This window comes from Pyricularia pennisetigena (assembly GCF_004337985.1).
Source record: "Pyricularia pennisetigena strain Br36 chromosome 4 map unlocalized Pyricularia_pennisetigena_Br36_Scf_6, whole genome shotgun sequence".
NCBI lineage: Eukaryota > Fungi > Ascomycota > Sordariomycetes > Magnaporthales > Pyriculariaceae > Pyricularia > Pyricularia pennisetigena.
In genome coordinates, this window is record NW_021940918.1 from 3756542 (window position 1) to 3774299 (window position 17758).

At 40.8% G+C, this 17758-nt stretch overlaps 2 protein-coding genes across 2 annotated transcripts; both read right to left on the reverse strand.

Annotated features, from left to right (window-relative positions):
* Positions 1-12323: 12323 nt before the first annotated feature.
* Positions 12324-14150, reverse strand: PpBr36_06696 (uncharacterized protein; the record flags this gene model as incomplete). Its single annotated transcript, XM_029893839.1, has 3 exons — positions 12324-13337; positions 13426-13958; positions 14084-14150. The coding sequence occupies 3 exons, from the start codon at positions 14148-14150 to the stop codon at positions 12324-12326; spliced, it is 1614 nt and encodes a 537-aa protein (XP_029746413.1).
* Positions 14151-15175: 1025 nt separating this feature from the next.
* PpBr36_06697 (uncharacterized protein) lies at positions 15176-17173 on the reverse strand (the record flags this gene model as incomplete). The annotated part of the gene is made up of 2 exons (XM_029893840.1): positions 15176-16768; positions 16847-17173. 2 exons carry the CDS (start codon positions 17171-17173, stop codon positions 15176-15178), a joined length of 1920 nt encoding a protein of 639 aa, XP_029746412.1.
* Positions 17174-17758: the final 585 nt, after the last annotated feature.

Consider the following 17758-nt stretch of genomic DNA (forward strand, 5'->3'; position numbering starts at 1 on the left):
TATACCGGAACCGCAATCCGAACCACCGAATCCGACGAATATTACCGTTATATCCGCACAACCCCCAAATAATACGCCCGCGCCGGTACCCCAAATTAGCGTTTAAACGCGCACAATAAAATTTAAACGCTCCTCGAAAACGCCCCGACCTATTATAAAAGTTTTGGAAATAAATACGAAAAAACAACGCCAACGCGGTAGGGGAAATATAACCCGTAAAAAGCGCGGGGGTAATAATAATAATACGAGTTTTGCAAACGCGATTATCCCAGGGGGAAAAGACGTGGTATACGGAAATAATAATATTTATTTAAAATAAATATATACCGAAAACCGGATATTCGTTCCAGGTTTTCAATTATAATTAACGTTTTTATTAACGTTTTTACCTAATTAATAAAACACGTTGGAGGGCGGTAATTATAACCACAAAATATTATACGAAATTATCGCGGCGGTAACACAATAAAAAAAACCGGATAAAAAGGTTAAACCGCATAAAAACGATTTTGTACCTGCGCCTAAAACCTGGAAAAAGTTTATAGCGCACCCGGATAAAAAGCAGTTTTTCAAAACAGCGAGAACGGAATAAATAAATTTCGAAAAAAAAAGATATGGGAAATAACCCCTCGGTCGAACTGCACCATAAAACCCGTACCGCTTATATGGGTATTTACGTATAAATTCGATAAAAACGGTTACTTCGAACGCTATAAAGCACGGTTCGTAGTAAAAAATAATTAACAAACGCCTAATACGTTTAAAAATACCTACGCGGCGATATTGGTAGTACGCAATTTCAGGCTAACATTAGCCCTAATAACGTATTTCGACCTCGAGGCGATCCAAATCGATATAAATAACGTTTTTTTTAATGTAACGTTTAACATAAATAAACCAGTGTTTTGCACCGCACCAAAAGGGTTTGGGAAAAAAAATACTGTATTTAAACTACGAAAAACGTTTTACGGTATAAAGGAATTACCCAAACTTTGGTACGAAAAATTTTTAAAAACGTTACAAAGCTTGGAATTTAAACCAATTGGTAATAAACCATATATATACGTATTTACACAAAACAGGGTTATCGTGATTTTTTTCGTAAACGATATAATCGTATTATATACCGAAAAACACGCCAGAAACGGTAAAACGGTTATCGACGGCCTGAAGGTTAAATACGAATTACGGGAGGGGCAATTCTCCTGGTTTTTTGGGATGCGCGTATTGCGAAATAAAAAACGACGTACAGCGATTTTATTGCACGATTTATATATCGAAAAAATCGCCATACGTTTTAAATTTACAAAAAGTTTAAAATACCCGTTAACGCCACTATTAAAAAATCCTATAATAAAATACGAAAAAACCGCAACTCCAAACGAAGTTAAAATTTACCAGGAAATGGTAAAGTTTATTTTATATACCGCAATTATGTTTAAACCGGACGTTTATTACGATCAAGGTATCGGGTAACCTGTTCTTAGGGTAAAGTACAGTGGGTTGAAGCAATTAAGCGTTTTAACTGGGTAATTGGGGTTTTCAATAACTGGGGTGAAATTATAATCGTTTTCAAGTAAATATTAAGGTTAACTAGAGTTTAATTGCTATTAAACAATCCTAAAATCGAATCTATTTACATAGTAATAAGCGTGCCTTATATAAACTATATTCCGAATATAATTTCCCTTAATTTATTATAAATCGCAAAAATCATTTCGCCTAATTTGTTATAATCTTTTAAAAATCATTAAAATCACCTTTTTAACGATTACGTGGCGTTACGTAACTTCTCCTTTAAATAATCGATATTCTATTATCGGCGATTTTTTTGGGCGAATATCGTTAGGAAGGGTATAACCCCGCCTGGCCTTATTGGTACCGACCCATTTTGTTTGGTCGTAATATTAAATCTCCCCTTTTTTAACCAAATCCCTTTGGCCTTTAAATAGTTTGTACTCCCCTAATTTTTGTTTCTGTTTCCATATTCTTTCCTTGCTAACTTTTTTGCGCTATATTTAATCGCGTAACCAAATTAAAATTTGGTCGTTCGTCGATAAAACGTCGCCACGTTTTCCTTTTTTCCCTATTGTCGACCGACATTGTCGAAATACCTTTTTACAATCCCTGCTATGCCAAAAGCGTAGCATTTTATCAAATGTTTCCGCAAAATTTTATTCGTTGTATGGAATGCGTTCGTTCCAACCGTTTTGGTTGCGACGTATTGGGTTTATCCGCTGTTTAAATCCGTTATATTAATCGCTAGCATTCGAAATTGGATGCGGAGGTTAAAACGTTTAAAAAGCAAATTTACACGCAATAAGCGAAATTGTTTCGTTTGCGAAAGCAAAAAAAACTGTGGTTTAAAAAAATAATGCGAACTGTGTTTCGCGGGATTAATAATTTGGAGGAATTGGATCGCGTGGAACGTAAGGAGGTAAAACAGGAAAAACGGCGGCGATCGTCCGAAATCTTTCCTAAAATATTATTCGAATCGTTTTTTCCGGATTCCAATTTTGTCTGGGATTCGACTTTCCCGATGGGTCCTTTAAATCCTTTTTTATTGGATAAAATAAATGTTTTTACGCAATATTCGGTCGGTAAATTGCTTTTGTCCGTATATTTTAATTTATTAGTATGTGTTAATCGTTTTTTTGTAAATTCGTTTGGTGGTATGGTTTCGAATCCTGGCCGATTTTTAGCTTTTGGGAATAGTAAATAGTGCTTTTTTAGGTCGTCTTTTTTTTTTTGGCTAATTTGTTCGCAAATCCAGTTTTTGGTAATATTAACGGAGTGGTTCCTGGCAATTTTGGAAATGGTTAAAGGGTTCCCAAATGTTTTTTTCGTATCCGTAATTTTCCCATTTAATAAGGTATTTTATTTTACCGTGGTTGCGTTTATGGTCCAATATTCGTTCGACGTCGTATATTTTTTCCTCGTTAATTTCGATTGTTTTTTATATATTGGTGCCGGGTGGTATTGGTTCCAATAATAATACGTGGAACGTTGGGTGGATTTTTATAATTCCTGGTAATAATAATCTGTAATTAATTTCGCTAATTTTTTTATTGATTTTAAAAGGTCCAAACTTTTTATAATTAAATTTGTTATTTGGTCGTTGTATTTTAATATTGCGTCGAATAAAGTAAACGCTATTTCCCTCCTGGAAGGATGGTCCTTTTATCCGATGCTGGTTGGCGTATTTGGTCATTTTTTTTCGTACGAATTCCAATTCCTGTTGGAATTTTCGGTGGAATTTTCGTAATTCGCTTACTTATTTATCGGCTCGTAGGGCCGTAATCGTGGTTTTTGGTTTTCCATATACCGTAAGGTTAAATCCGTAGTTGGTATAAAACGGGGTTGTTTTAATATTTTCATTTTTTAAGCTGTTATATGCGAATTGTGCTGTAGGTAATAACCGTACCCAATTATCCTGTTTATAGTTCATATAATATTTTAAATATTGTTCCAATATTTGGTTTATTCGTTTTATTTATCCATTTATCTGTGGGTGGAATGCTGTAAATAATTTGTAATCGGTTCCTAGCTATTCCATTAAAAATTTCCAGAATTTTAATGTAAAAAATTTATTTTTATCCGTAATAATGTTTTCTGGAAATCCGTGGTTGCTGACAATTATTCGTAGGAATGTATAGGCGATTTTTTCGGCGTTGCTACTTTCTTTATAAAGTAGGAAATAGGCGTATTTAGTGAATTTATCCACTATAATTAATATATTATTGTATTTAATTTTAGTAAATGGTTTTTCGGAAGGTGGTAATTTGACGATAAAGTTTATTATAATGGTTTGCCAGGCCTTATTAGGGGTTGGTAAAGGTTGTAAAAACCCGTAAAATTTGTGTTTGGCGGATTTGTTTTTTGCGCAAAATTCGCAATTTTTAATAGTTTTTCGTATTTTTTATCGTATTCCTTTAAAATTGTGGTGCTGTTTTAACCGTTTCCATGTTTTGGAAATTTTTTAATGTCCGTAAATTTTGCTTTCGTGGATTTTCCGTATTTTTTTTGGTGTGGTTACCGTATTGGTCGTTATAAGATTTCGGTGAACTGGTAAAAGGTTTCCGTTGTCGTTTACCGTAAGGATTTTCCGTATTTCTTCGGGTATTATGTTTTTATAATTTGGTTTTTTGCTGAAAGCGTCGGCCCTGCCATTTTTTATTCCTTTTCGGTAAATAATTTTAAAATGGAATTTTAATAAAAATTTTACCCATTTAATTTGTCGTTTGTTTAACATTTTACTGGTGGTAAAATGGGTTAGGTTTTTATAATCCGTATAAACTAATATTTCGTGTTTAATTCCGGATAATTGTGGTTTCCATTTTTCAAATGCTCGGATAATAACCATAAATTTTTTATCGTAGATTTGGTAATTGAATTCTGGTCCATGTAATTTTTGTAAAAAAAAGGCGCAAAAGTGTAAGCGTCTTTTTTCGTTTCGTTGGTTAAATTGTCCTCCGATTGCGTAATCGGATGCGTCGGTTTCGACTTCGAAAAGTTTCGTTGGGTCTAATATCTTAAAAATCGGTTTTTATGCTATTGCATTTCGTAGCTATTCGAAAGCTTGCTATATTTATTCCGTCCATTAGAATTTTAGGTCCTTTTTGGTCATATTGGTCAATAGGGTGGCGATCGCGCCGTAACCCTTAATAAATTTTCTGTAAAAATTCACGAATCCAAAAAATACCCGAACGTCTTTTACGTTTTATGGTTGGGGCCATTCCCTTACTGCTTAAATTTTTAATTTTTCCATCCTAATTTCTCCAGGGGCGATAATATATCCTAGGAAATTAACTTATTTGTTATAAAAAATGCATTTTTCGGGTTTAATTAAAAATTTAACGTTTTGTAGCTTTTATAAAATTGTGTGGACGTGTTTTTTGTATTTTTCCAACGTTTTGGAAAAAATAAAAATATCGTTCAGGTAAACAACGACAAAAATGTTTAAGCATTCCCTAAAAACGTGGTTAATTATAGTTTAAAAGGTTGCGGGGGCGTTAGTAAAACCGAAAAACATTACCAGGTATTTGTAATATTTTCGTCTGGTGCAAAATACTGTTTTCCATTCCTCGCCTTCCTTTATACGGATTAAATTGTATATTTTTTTAAAGTTTAATATCGTAAACCATTGTATTTGGTAAAACATGTTTCGAAATTCTCCTATTAGTGGGAGCGGGTAGCAATTTTTTATTATAATATCGTTTAATTGTTTGTAATCCACGTATAATCGTAATTTTCCGTTTTTTTTTAGTACGAAAAGGATTAGGTATCCTGCTGGTAATGTCGATAATTTAATGTAACCTTTTTTGAGGTTTTCCGCGAGGTATTCGTTTAAAACTTCCATTTATATCGGATTTAAACCGTATATTTTGTGGAATTTTGGTTGGGTTCCTTTTTTTAATGGTATTTCGTGGTCGAACGGACTATGCTCGGGTAATCCTATTTCGAATTTTTGGTTAAACAATCGTATATAATTTTGGTATTTTTTTGGGATTTTGCCGTTTTTGGTCTGTTTTTTCGTGGTTTATATTGTATAATTGGATCGGTTTTAACCTGTGGATAGTCGCTTTTTTTCCGATATTGGTTCCGGGGTTGGTCGTCCTCCCTATAAGTACGCCATTTGCTTTATTTAGTCCTTCCGTACCCTATATTTCCTGTATAAACCCTATTATGCTGGAAATCGTTTAGTAATTAGGTGCTTTTCCTATTAAATTTGGCCTGTAATCCAATCTATCCGGGGGTTATTCCTTTTAAACCAAAAAATTCCTAAAATTATGTTTTTATTCCCTATTTCCGTAATATCCAAAGTAATTTATTCCTTTCGTCCATAGTTTTCCATCCAAAGGTATACGGTTTTTATTTCGATGGTACCGTTCCCGTATAAAACTGCCTTTCCTTTTACGGTTTGTAGTCGATATGGTTTTTCCTTTTATCGCCAAAATATTCGTCGTTTTTTCACGATTTTTGGAAAAATATAGTTATTTTATGCTCCGCTATTAAAAAACGTTCGTATAGGTTTTCCATTAAATCGTATATTTAGGAATATATGTTCGTATATTACCTTCGTGGTTTGCGTGGCGTTCAAGGTTCTTTATTCCGTTTTTATTGCTACCGTTTGGTACCCTATACCGTCTGGCTGTCCTAGTTTTTTAGCTTACTGGACTCGCGTCGTGGGTCCTTATTCTTTTTATCTCGGGGCGTATAGCTGTTTTTAACGTTAACTTTATTAAATCGGTGCCCTGTTGGTGCAGGCGTTTTTCGTGCGTTTGTGGGTACTTCGTTATTTTTAACGTTGGGGTTCCACACAATTCTGGTTATGGGTGCGGGTCCTGGTTATCGTAACTTCGTTTCGTGCTATACCTGTGCTTTAATTAATATATATATTTTGCAAATATTTCGGGTGCATTCGTACCATGGGAATTGTTTTTAATTATAATATACCATAGGGTAGTCGTTACAAGGGGTAAAAATTACCGCTGGTTCGGTGTTAAATCTTATTTTAATTTCCCAATTGGGTAATTTAATGGTGGTATATATTTCGTAAATACCTGTTATTTTGCGTCGTCGTGGGAAAAAATCGTGGATTATTTTTCTGCTAAAATGCAATCCGCAATTGTTTCGAAAACATTTTACCCAAAAAATTTCTGTATGTTTGGGATATTTAATATCCAAAATTGGGTGGTTTCCGAAAATTGGATCGATTAATCTTATAAAGTTTTATATTTATATTCGAAATAATATTCCGGGAAATTGCACTAATTGGTCGTCTCGGTATAAATCGATAAATTTTTTTTTATATATATAGGGGTTGTTTTCCCTTATTGCATTGTATAAATTTGAAAATATAGTTTTTTTTTCGCTAAATTCGTTTTCTAATTCGTTATTAAATTCGTCCGTTGGGGCTTATTGGATCATCCGGATACGGTGGGTTTGTCCCAATAATTCTAATTCTAATTTTTTTAAAGTATTTAATTCCGTAAATTCGGGTAATTTGGCGTTTTACCTGCGTAATTGTACCGGTAATTTGGTTTCAATAAATACACGGTTTCCTACTGCTAAAGTCCGAATACCTTTAAATTTTTGTGGGTATTATCCTGCGTCCATTTTTACGCTATTGTGGATTATACAATTATCGTCGTAATATATGGTCCAGCTTTTTAAACTGTGTTAATCCGGTGGTATTTATTGGTAAATGGTGGTATTTAATCCTCGTGGTTTTTTGGAATCGGGGTGTAAGTCCGGAGTGCTTTGGGGATAAAATTTGGTTATATATCCTGGTTTTTCGCATTTAAAATATTTACCATTTTTGGGATTTTTACGCGGTTTTTTATATTGGGTCGCGTTAAAGTCCATAAATCCGTTATATATTCCGTAGGAAATACTATATTGGCGAAACGGTTTAAAGTATTAGTATTTGCGTCCTGTGTTGGTTTATCGCAAAGCTGGCCCCCATACGCTGCGTTTTTCGCGTCGTTCCAATTTCCGTTCGTAAAATCGGTTATCGATTTTAATTGCTAATTTTACGTATTCGGCTAAGGTATCGGGTCGTTCTTTTTTAACAAATTCGTTTTTAACTTTTTTTTTAAATCCCGCATAAAAGCGTGCCATTAGGGTTTCGGGGCCCCATAATAATTTAGCGGTAATTTATCGAAATTTACTGGTATATTTGGATACCGATTTGGTTTGGGTAAAGCGTACCAGCTTACGTTTAACCGTGCGTTCCTCGTTTGGGCTACCGAATGCTTCCTTAAAACATTTTTCGAAATTTTCGTAATTATCGAAAATGCGGTTAGTTTCAGTTTTACGGTTTTTTTCCTCATCGTAATCCAAATAGTTTCGTAGGATTGGTTCGAACCAGGCAAACGCATTGCCTTTTAGTAGCGAAATTGCGTAAATAACCTTTTTTGCGTTATTATCGAAATTATCTTCGTTAAAATAAAAATAAGCCCGGGTTCCCGTAAGGAATCCCTGCAAAGTATTTGGGGTGCCATTATAGGGTAATGGTAAAAAATATTTAATATAATTCCTATTGGTTCGATTAATTTGTTCGGTTATTCGTTCCTGGAATTGTCGATTTTCTGTTTGGAGCGTCGCGACCATTTAACGTAAAACGTTAGCGCTGGCCGGAACGTTAATGGTAAAAGGGGTTTAAAGGGTGGTTTTGTTGGAAAATATTATTTCGGCGATATTATTCGGTATATTTTAAAATAAAATATTAAATAGGAGCAATTAAAATATTACGATTAAAATATCGGGTAACCTGTTTTTAAGGTAAAGTACAGTGGGTTAAAGCAATTGAGCGTTTTAATTGGGTAATTGGGGTTTTTAATAACTGGGGTAAAATTATAATCGTTTTCAAATAAATATTAAAATTAATTAAAATTTGATTGTTATTAAGCAATCCTAAAATCGAATTTATTTACATGGTAATAAGCGTACCTTATATAAATTATATTTCGAATGTAATTTCCCTTAATCTGTCACAGATCGCAAAAATCACTTCGCCTAATTTATTGTAATCTTTTAAGGATTATTAAGATTACCTTTTTGGCGATTACGTGGCGTTACGTAATTTTTCCCTTAGGTAATCGATGTTCTGTTGTCGGCGATTTCTTTGGGCGAGTGTCGTTAGGAGGGGTGTGACCCCGCCTGGCCTCATTGGTACCGACCCATCTTGTCTGGTCGTAACAACGTTGCGCACGCAGCATTAATACTTTTTAAATTTTTTACTAATTTTAATCCTTTTTACAAACGTTTAACCAAAAAAATATTATTTTATTTATACAGCACGAAGTTTTTAGGAATTAAATACGGAATAAACGACCAAAATTAACATTTTATATTCGCAAATAACGCATTTTTCGGCGACGATTTAAATACGAGGAAATTTTTAAAAGGATATGTAATAATACTATTCGGAGGAACTATTAACTGGAAGGCGGCAAAGTAAATTACGGTAACGACGTTTATAATAAAAGCAAAATTACACGCACTATCGAAAGCGGCCAAAAAAACTATGGCTTTAAAACGGATTTTTAAGGAAATACAGCTAAATTTAGGCCAATTTTGGAATCTATATTGCGATAATAAATAAACGATTCGCTTAATCGTTAATAAAAACTTTCGTATTAATATTAACCTGCGCTATATAAATATATAAAATATATGGTTTAAACAGGAGCACGCCAAAAAAAGTTTCCACGTTATTTACCTGGAAATAAAGTTTATATTTGCAAACGGATTTATTAAATCGTTATTAATCCCTAAATTCGAATATTTTAGGGCATTTTTAAATTTTTATAACGTTTAACAAGATTTAAAAAGGAGTTCGGAAGCACGGTAAGGAGTATAATATTAAATAACGCGTATTAAACCTACCAAAAAAAAAAAAAAAACGACGATAAAAGGCAACGAATATATAAAATAACGAATATTTAAAACCGAAGCCCACCCATAAAAAAACTTAATGGCCGGCGCCAACGCCGCCAGGAAATAATATAAAATAAATGCCCGTAATGGGTTAATTATTAAAAATCGCACCCATTACCGCCGGTACGCCACCTATAATAATTAACCCCGATCCCACCTGGATATTACGAAATAACGCCTCCTTTACGCCTTACGGCGCAAAAGGAACATTAAAAACCCTTTTTACGGGTTTTGGCGCAGGAATATTTTTCGCCTGGAAAATTACCAATTTTTTCGTTTAGGATTCGGTCCAATCCCGGAAATGGTACGTAACCACGTTCCAAAAAAATTGGACCTTTTTAACGGGGGTACGCGGCGATATAAAAAACGTTTGGTCCAAATCGCGCGCGGCGCGCTTAAAAAGTCCCCTAATTGGGAAAAAAAAGCAGGTATACTTATTTCGGCAATTCCAGCAACGCGGTAAACGCGCTCCCCGAATACGGGAACGCACACCGGGTTAATTAACGTATAAACCGGTCGCAATTCCGGACAAATACGTTTTCGCATACCCGAAATATAATACCGGGCAATTTATAAAATCGTTTAAACGTACACGACGGGGGCGAAAACGACGCGATTATACCACGTACGTTAATTTACGTTATTTATAAATAAACGTTTTAAAATAGGGGAAATATTTACGAAACGGACGGGGCGGTCGTCGTTATTTTCCTTTTCCTTATCCTCCTCCTCTTTTTCGGTTTTTTCCCTCTTCCTCCTCCGTATACCTTTCGGTTTTTGCATATATAATTAATATTACCCCACGTTTTTAAATACGGTTTGGGAATAATTTACGGGGTTTTTAACGCCGCGCGCGCCTTTAATACGCCCGGAAACGGTTTTAAAAGCGGCGGTTTGGGCAGGCGCGGGGGCGGATTCGGTAACAACAGGAACGGGAACGGTAAAGGGCGCGGTAAAAACGGGCGCTGGGTCGGTAAAACCCCCGACCATTAATATTTCGGTAATAATTTTTTCGGTTTACGTTTCGGAAATTACCGTTTCGGCGGGGACAGCGGCGGGGGCCGTATCGGTAACCGTAAAAATAAAAGCGGCGCCGGTAACGACGGTAAAAAAGGTTTATATTTTACCGTTAATTTAATATTATAAAACCGGTTGCAATATAAATTATACCCGTTGGTTTTTAACCTCCCGTTGGGAAAATTGAAAAACGCGCTGCAATTGCAACGCCTCGGTTGCGTTGGTTCGTTTATACATATATAAAAAACGCGTTAACAAAATCGTACGTTCGGAAATTCGCCAAAGCGTAGGTGAGAATTTATAATTATACGCGCTTTTCGGCGCGACTAAACCGATTCCCGTTAATAAAAATAAATAAAAACATTATATTATACCCGTTAACCAGCGCCCAACCGGTATTTAGCGCATAAAACGGTTTGCGCACAGCGTAACCCGCCAAACAAACGAAAAAAAACCTATTTTTATTATTATTATTATTGCTGCTAATACTAATATCGGCGTTAATAGGCGCGCAAATCGTTAAACGCAAAATACAGGGCGCAAACAACCACTTACAAATTAGGTATTTGGGTATAAAGTGAAAATTAAAATTAAAATTCGGATTTAAAAAAACGAACGAAATATATATTCGCCGTGCGTTTACCAATTTTATTACAAATTATTATCGCTATTAATACAATAAAAGGCACAATATTACGGATTCGTCGCCATTAAAAAAGGTTTACCGCCTGCGCTAAATATAATAGGAAACGCTAAAAGCTGGTAAAACCCGTTTACGGCGCGCGTTGTACCGCTACCGTTTATTAGCATTATAAATCTCCTTTATTTACGTAAATAAATATATACAAATATTGGCCGTAAAGGCTGTATATAATTATATAGACAATTGATTCTGCTTATTTACGCAGAATCAACTGGGGGGTGTGTTGCAATAAATAGATTTTGGCATTACATGACCAGATGAGTTTAGTTAGCGCTGTGCATACTATAAAAGCGCTGCCACGCTCGTTAGCCTAGATAGCGCACCCTACCTGAATACATGGCTCTCCTACCACTTATGCAGGCTGCACGTGTACGTTCGTGTGCGTCAGCTTCTCCAACTTTAGCCCCGGGTAGGGCAACACTGGGGAGCCAATCACAAGGCAAGCGCACCCGCCAAGGAAGCAACTAGCATCGCCAACAGAACTCTACAGAGGACGTTAAACCCGGAACCCGGCACCACACGATACGTACCGTACCACAATCAACGATGGGCACCTCCGGTAGGTAGGATTTTCTCACTTGGGGATCAAAGTTTGCCGCGGCTGCTGGCGATATGACGCAAGCTCTCGCGTGAATGGAATAGTTGTGTATTACAGTACAAACGTCTGCGTGATTTTCTTTGTTTCAAAAATAGGTACTCTGCGAGGAGCCATATGGGTATTGCGCCCCGTCTTGTAAGAGCAATTTAATGGCAAAGAACCATGAAAGGCTGAGCAAAAGCCCATCATCCATAAATAACACTAGGTATAAGTTAAGTTCTGGTCAAGAGTAGTTTTCGACGATCCAATGTCAGAACCCCAGACTGGGGGGAAGTGAGAAACTGCAAGAAACCCTCAATCAAAAGAAAAAACGGCTGCGCCCAGTGCTATGTTTATGCCCATGTCGTCGTAATAGCAAACCCGCAAGACGCATTGCTGTATTCCAGTTCGCAATGAAAGGATCTCAAAAGCACACATAAACTATATATATAACTAACGCCCCTGCCGACGGCGTACAATTAGGCCGCATACCAGGCTTTCGTCACCGTCCACGCCAGGGATGCTTGCGCTTGTTGACAACCGTCTGCGCAGCCTCCCGTTCGTGGTCACGTAAATTCCCTTCTAGGAAACAGAAGTCGTTTCTGGCCCCCTAAGATTCGCAGCGGATGCTGCCTGTTTCAGTCGGGTTGTGCGCCGCGGCGGAGGCGCTTTCGGAGGCACCTTTTTATTCGTGTGCGTCTTGGTTGTTGTGCTTGTGCAGCTGTCGGTACCCGACTCGTCGGCGCTTTCGCACAGGCTGTTCACCAAGCTGCTCGTGACGGGCTGTGTCGGCACCAACAGCTTTCCATGCCGGTGCTTGGGAACTTCTGGCCGCACCCTCTTGGATTTCGCGATTGTTCTGGCTGTCTCTTCGTCAGGCTTGGTGCCGTTTTCTTCCAACGCCTTTGAAGGTTTCTTGGCCCCCACTCCATGATCGGCCCTGCGACTAGGTGTCTGGACGCCGGGCTTCTCCATCACGGCCGCGACGTCACTGACACTAACAGAGCTCCCTATTTGCGACTCAGAAAGGCTCATCCCAATAAGTTTACGAGCCACCTCGCTCTCTCCACTGCCCACTGGTGACAGTTCCTTCGGTTCTAACCCCAGCCACTTGACCTTGGACACGCGGTCTACCAGGCGCAAGGTAGTATCGTCGGCCGGCGCGAAATGTGCATTCTCTGCCCCGCCCAGGATGCGCACCACCCTGATCAGCTCCTCACGCTTATAGTGAGGCGGGTGGCTCAGCTGCGTGTGCGCCAGGAGGGGGTATAAAACACGCAAATATGTATGTCGTAAAGCAGACGACTCGTTGGGCAAGTCTAATAGGTTGCGGATGATAACATCCAGGAGCACCCGGAGGTCGTTTGTGTAAAAGTACTCGTAGGTCGCTTTGGTTGTGAATAACAGATAGAGCAGCTTCAATATCAAAAGTTGCAATGAAGTTTCCGTCTCACGGTTCAGCAACAAGATTATATTCTCCCCAAAAGTTCTGAAATCAGGTCCACGCATGCTCAGAACCTTGATTACTCGATTTGTCAACGGCGCCTCGTTTGAGCGCATGGTGGATGCGACCATATACTGTTCGTTCAAGACTAGCTGCAGATTCGAACAGTTGCCAAGTCAGTCGTTTTTCTTTTCAGAATACATACCAAGCCTTGACAAACACAGATCGAGTGCGACGTACTAAAACGCGTATTATCGGGTAGTGATACGGGTCATCAACGTCGTCGGAAAGACTTTCAATGACCTGAAACATGTACTGAACAAACTCATCCGTCACCTGCATCAAGTCCTCGGCGCCGATGCGCTCGATGCGCGACATCTCGTACACCAGCTCGAGCAGCAGGCGGTGCAGGCGGCGGTCGTTGTCGCGCGTGCCGTTGATGAGCTCGACCAGGCGCGGGAAGCATCCGTCGTCGATCATGCGGCGGAACATGACCTCGTCGGACCGGCCGTCGAGCAGCAAAAAGTTGGCAATGACGTGCAGCGGGCCCGCCTCGTCCTCCTGCAGCAGGCTGTAGATGATCTGCGTCCGCACGTACTCGCTGTTGCGGCTAAACACGTCGCTGTCCCGGAGCTGCTGCGAGCAGGCCGCTACGTCGTCCTCGGTCGAGAGGTAGAGTTCGCGGCACGACGACACCAGGTACAACCATGAGCGGAGGACGTCGTCGATCGACTCGGAACTGGAGCATTTTGCCGAGAGTATATTTTCCATTTCTGCAACGTCAAACATGCGAGGAAACATCAGAGGCCGGTGGTTAGAAAGTCTTAAGAATTTGCCCGCGGAAGAATCGATGGCCCGAAGAAATAATCTCAGAAACCCCGTCGCTTAAGCAACTGACCTTGCCAGAACTGCTCCTCGCCCTCCACCGGCACGGAGCCTGACTGCTCCGCGTCGGCGTCCGCCATAGTTTCACGTTTCTGAACACGGCGGTCAAGACATTTGATAGGCAAGGAGATAGTTGTGCACCAGGCTTGGGTGCTATCGAGAAGCTATTGTGGTCAAGGAAAGAATCGAAGAGAAAACAAGACTACGAAAGCCAGGTCCCAAAAAAAAAAAAAAAAAAAAAAAAAGAGCTGCTCCAGTGGCATATATCTCAAGGAAGTAACAAGCGACGCATTGCCATTTCTCTAACGGAAGTGGCTCTTTGTCGTTGCAGAACTGCAAGACCAAACTTGTGGTTGGGGTTAGTTAATGACTGGACTGGGACAAGGGCGACGCACAAGACGTTTTGGGGGGTTTGGCGGGCAGGGTCGGATTCACCGTCTTCATGGCGGGTCAAGCAAATATCCCCGCAGTAGCGTCCAGCCCCACGACGTGGGGTTTCAGGCTTGATCAAGGCTTGCTGCTCAAGGGTTCAACCTGATGCTGGATAGGATTCAATAAGTATTTCACGCAGTGTAGGTGTTTATTTAATGAAAATACCTAGACGGGGGTGACATTGTTTTGCGCCCATGTCGCATCAGTCTCCAGCGCGAATTTAATGTTGATATTCTTGTTTCCCGGGTGATTATACCATGTTTACTAGGTACCTCCCTACCTAGCTTGGCAGCTTGCAAACCCCATCAAATTCACATGCATACGAAGCAATTCACAATTAAAAGCTTGGGCTACTTTATATCTAAGACTATGTATGACAACAAAAGCCACAAAGCTCAACAGAGCACAAATTAGAAAACGAAGTTGTATCAATGCACATCCATATCACATGGTTACCTCTAATTCGTCCTCATGCCATCCGCAAACCCATCTTGTCCCCTTCTTCTATCTATAAGGTATATACCGCAACGCCGACTCTATCAATTGAATAAATCCCAAGTAGCCTACAAATAATCGAGCCCATTAGCACCAAAGTAATAATAGCAAAAACTAGAACAACAAAACAATACTGCACATTGCACTCTCGCCATGGCACAAATCCGTACCAGGAATCCTAAGCTGATTGCGAACCGTGCTTGGCGTAATCGTCATACACCTTGACCTTGGCGGCATAGTCAATTATGTTGCTGACGATGTGATTCTTGATGGAGTCTCCCTTTCCGGCCGCAACTTGGAGGATCAGCTCGTTCAGAGTCTGCCGCCCGAGGATATCGACGTGGTCCGCAGTGTTGGGGCCACCACGCGGGTTGAATCGATCTGGCTCGTGCGGCATTTCGACAACGGTTACCTTGGCTCCAGCCGGGTTGTACCGCTTGTATTTCCACCCGTGGTTGCACATGTAACCTGAACTAATCAGATTTACCGTCCCGTCGCCCTCGCCCAGCACCACTCCGTGGTCGATTTCACCTCGTGTCAGCCCCGTGTCAATGGTGATGCTGAGATTTGTCAACGCAGGGAACTCAGGCGTCCTGTAGTAGTATGCACGCTCTGTCGGCTTGCCAACGCCATAGAAGCAGTAGATCTTGAGATTCGGTGCGAGCGGGAGGCGAGTCTCCAACGGGTTGATCCATTTTGTGGGATCGTTCTCATTCGCATCCACTTCGGCTTTGGTGTTGGCAACCCCGTGTGAGTAGCTTCGCTTCACATTGTTCTGATACCAATCTTCGCTTGTATCGAACAAGTACTGCATGGCATTGCTAACCGTCAAGTTCTTTGTCGGTGCCGTTTTGTTATACCCATACCCATTCCTGAAGTTCAAAACTGGACCATAAGACTTTTGTTGCCCAGGCAGGTCATCAGGTGCCCATGTGGCATTTCCCCAGACGGCGTCGCCCCCTAAGGGCAACATTGACGAGATGCCAGGCATCTGGCGGAACATCTGAGCTCTCTCCTCCTTGCTGAGAAATTTCTCGAGGCCGTATACGGCAAATGCATTGAGCTGGGCAGTGTCTCGCATCTCTCCGGAAAGAACAGCCGTCAGGTCCTTCACGGCTCCTAGCATGCAGCCGCTAATATTGATCCATGAGTCGATATGACGGTCTACCCAGTCGTCACCACCCTTTCCGCCCTTTTGCGAGGCGACCCAATGGAAAAAGTAGAACAGCACTTGGCTGCCCATGCTGTGAGATACTAGCACAGCCTTGCGACCCGAGGTCAGGGTCGCTGTCTCAATGTACATCTTGAGCCGGGTGAAGTACTGATCTCGCACCTCGAGATTCGGGTACGATAATCGCCAATCATATGCGGCGGTAAAGGCGGTGTTGGTATCATATCCCAGCGCAGCCAGGTTCTCTAGGATCTTATTCCAGATCCAGTAGCCTGTGATGAAGAAGTCGGTTGCATCGAAGCCCTGAGCAGCCCGCAACTTGATGTCAGGAGGGTCAAGCCCCGTAACTTTGTCGAGCATGACGTGCCTCTTCCAGGCCTCCTTGTCCAGCACCAGTGCCCTCATCATTGTCCAACTTCCCCAGAGTCTTTTGCGAAAATAGGGGCGGGAGGAGTTGGCGGTGCCCCACGACTCCAGGCCAGTCGAGATGACACCTGGCACCATGACCACGGGAAAATGTGCCTGTAGACCCTCAGCCTTGGCCTTGACTCCAACGGAGAAGGGCTCGGAAGAGCTATCGACAAAATCGCGTTCGCCTCTCTGTAACAAGATCACACCGTCGTCTTGTCAGCAGGTTGCACTTGTCGAGAAAAGATGGCATGCTCCGTTGTCACTCACAACTAGGTCCGACATATCCTTGACCAAGCCTGCGGGCAGCACATCTAACAAGCTGTCCATGCTCATTCCCAGATCACCAAGCTCGGGAAAGTCTATCAGGTCATTTGTCTTGGCGAAGCCGGCGGCTATTATTCCCGACAAACTCCCGAGCAAGAAGATGAACGTGTTGCGGCGTTTCCGCGTGCGAGGCTTGTGGTGTACGACATGAATCTTCTTGTCCTTGCCCTCTCGGGCCGGACTCGCAGTCCTCGGGGTGTCTGTGGGGGTTGTGGTCGGTGAGGGTGATTCTTCGTGGACCACAGGTCTTCGGCGCAGTGCGGTGGCCATGGTCCGGAAGGGCGCGGAAGGACCGCGAGGTAAAGTTGAGCTACAAGTGTCGTTTGATGGTCGAAGCCGCAAGGAGATCGGGCGTTGGTGCTATATTAAGTCTTATTTATAAGGTCTTGCGGCGTGTGTGTGTGGGCTGCAGCAGCTAACAGTCGGTAACGGTCGTGTCGATCGACGAGCGCAGCGAATAGCAAGAACCGTAATCTGTGTAGGTATGCAATGATGGTAACGGATCCAAAGGTTGCAGTGCGTGCAGTAATGGCACGATTTTAAATGACAAGCCCAGGGGAGGGAAAAGGGTTTTTTTTTTTCAAGGCGCAAAATAAAAAGTAGCGAAGAAATAATGCGATCAGTTCGCCCGGGAAGACTAGAAGGTGCTGTCAAGAAGCTACATCCTTCCACTAAAAAAATAAAATAAATAAATGAAAAATATACAGCTTCCTAGAAGTAAACCCGAAGGACGGCCCCGAGGCGCTAACAGCCACATTTGATTGCAAAACTGATTCTAGCGTGTCGGGCTATCATCACATGTAGTCCTTCAAATCAAAATCCAAAAAGTACCGACCTTAGTATCGAGTAGTTAAT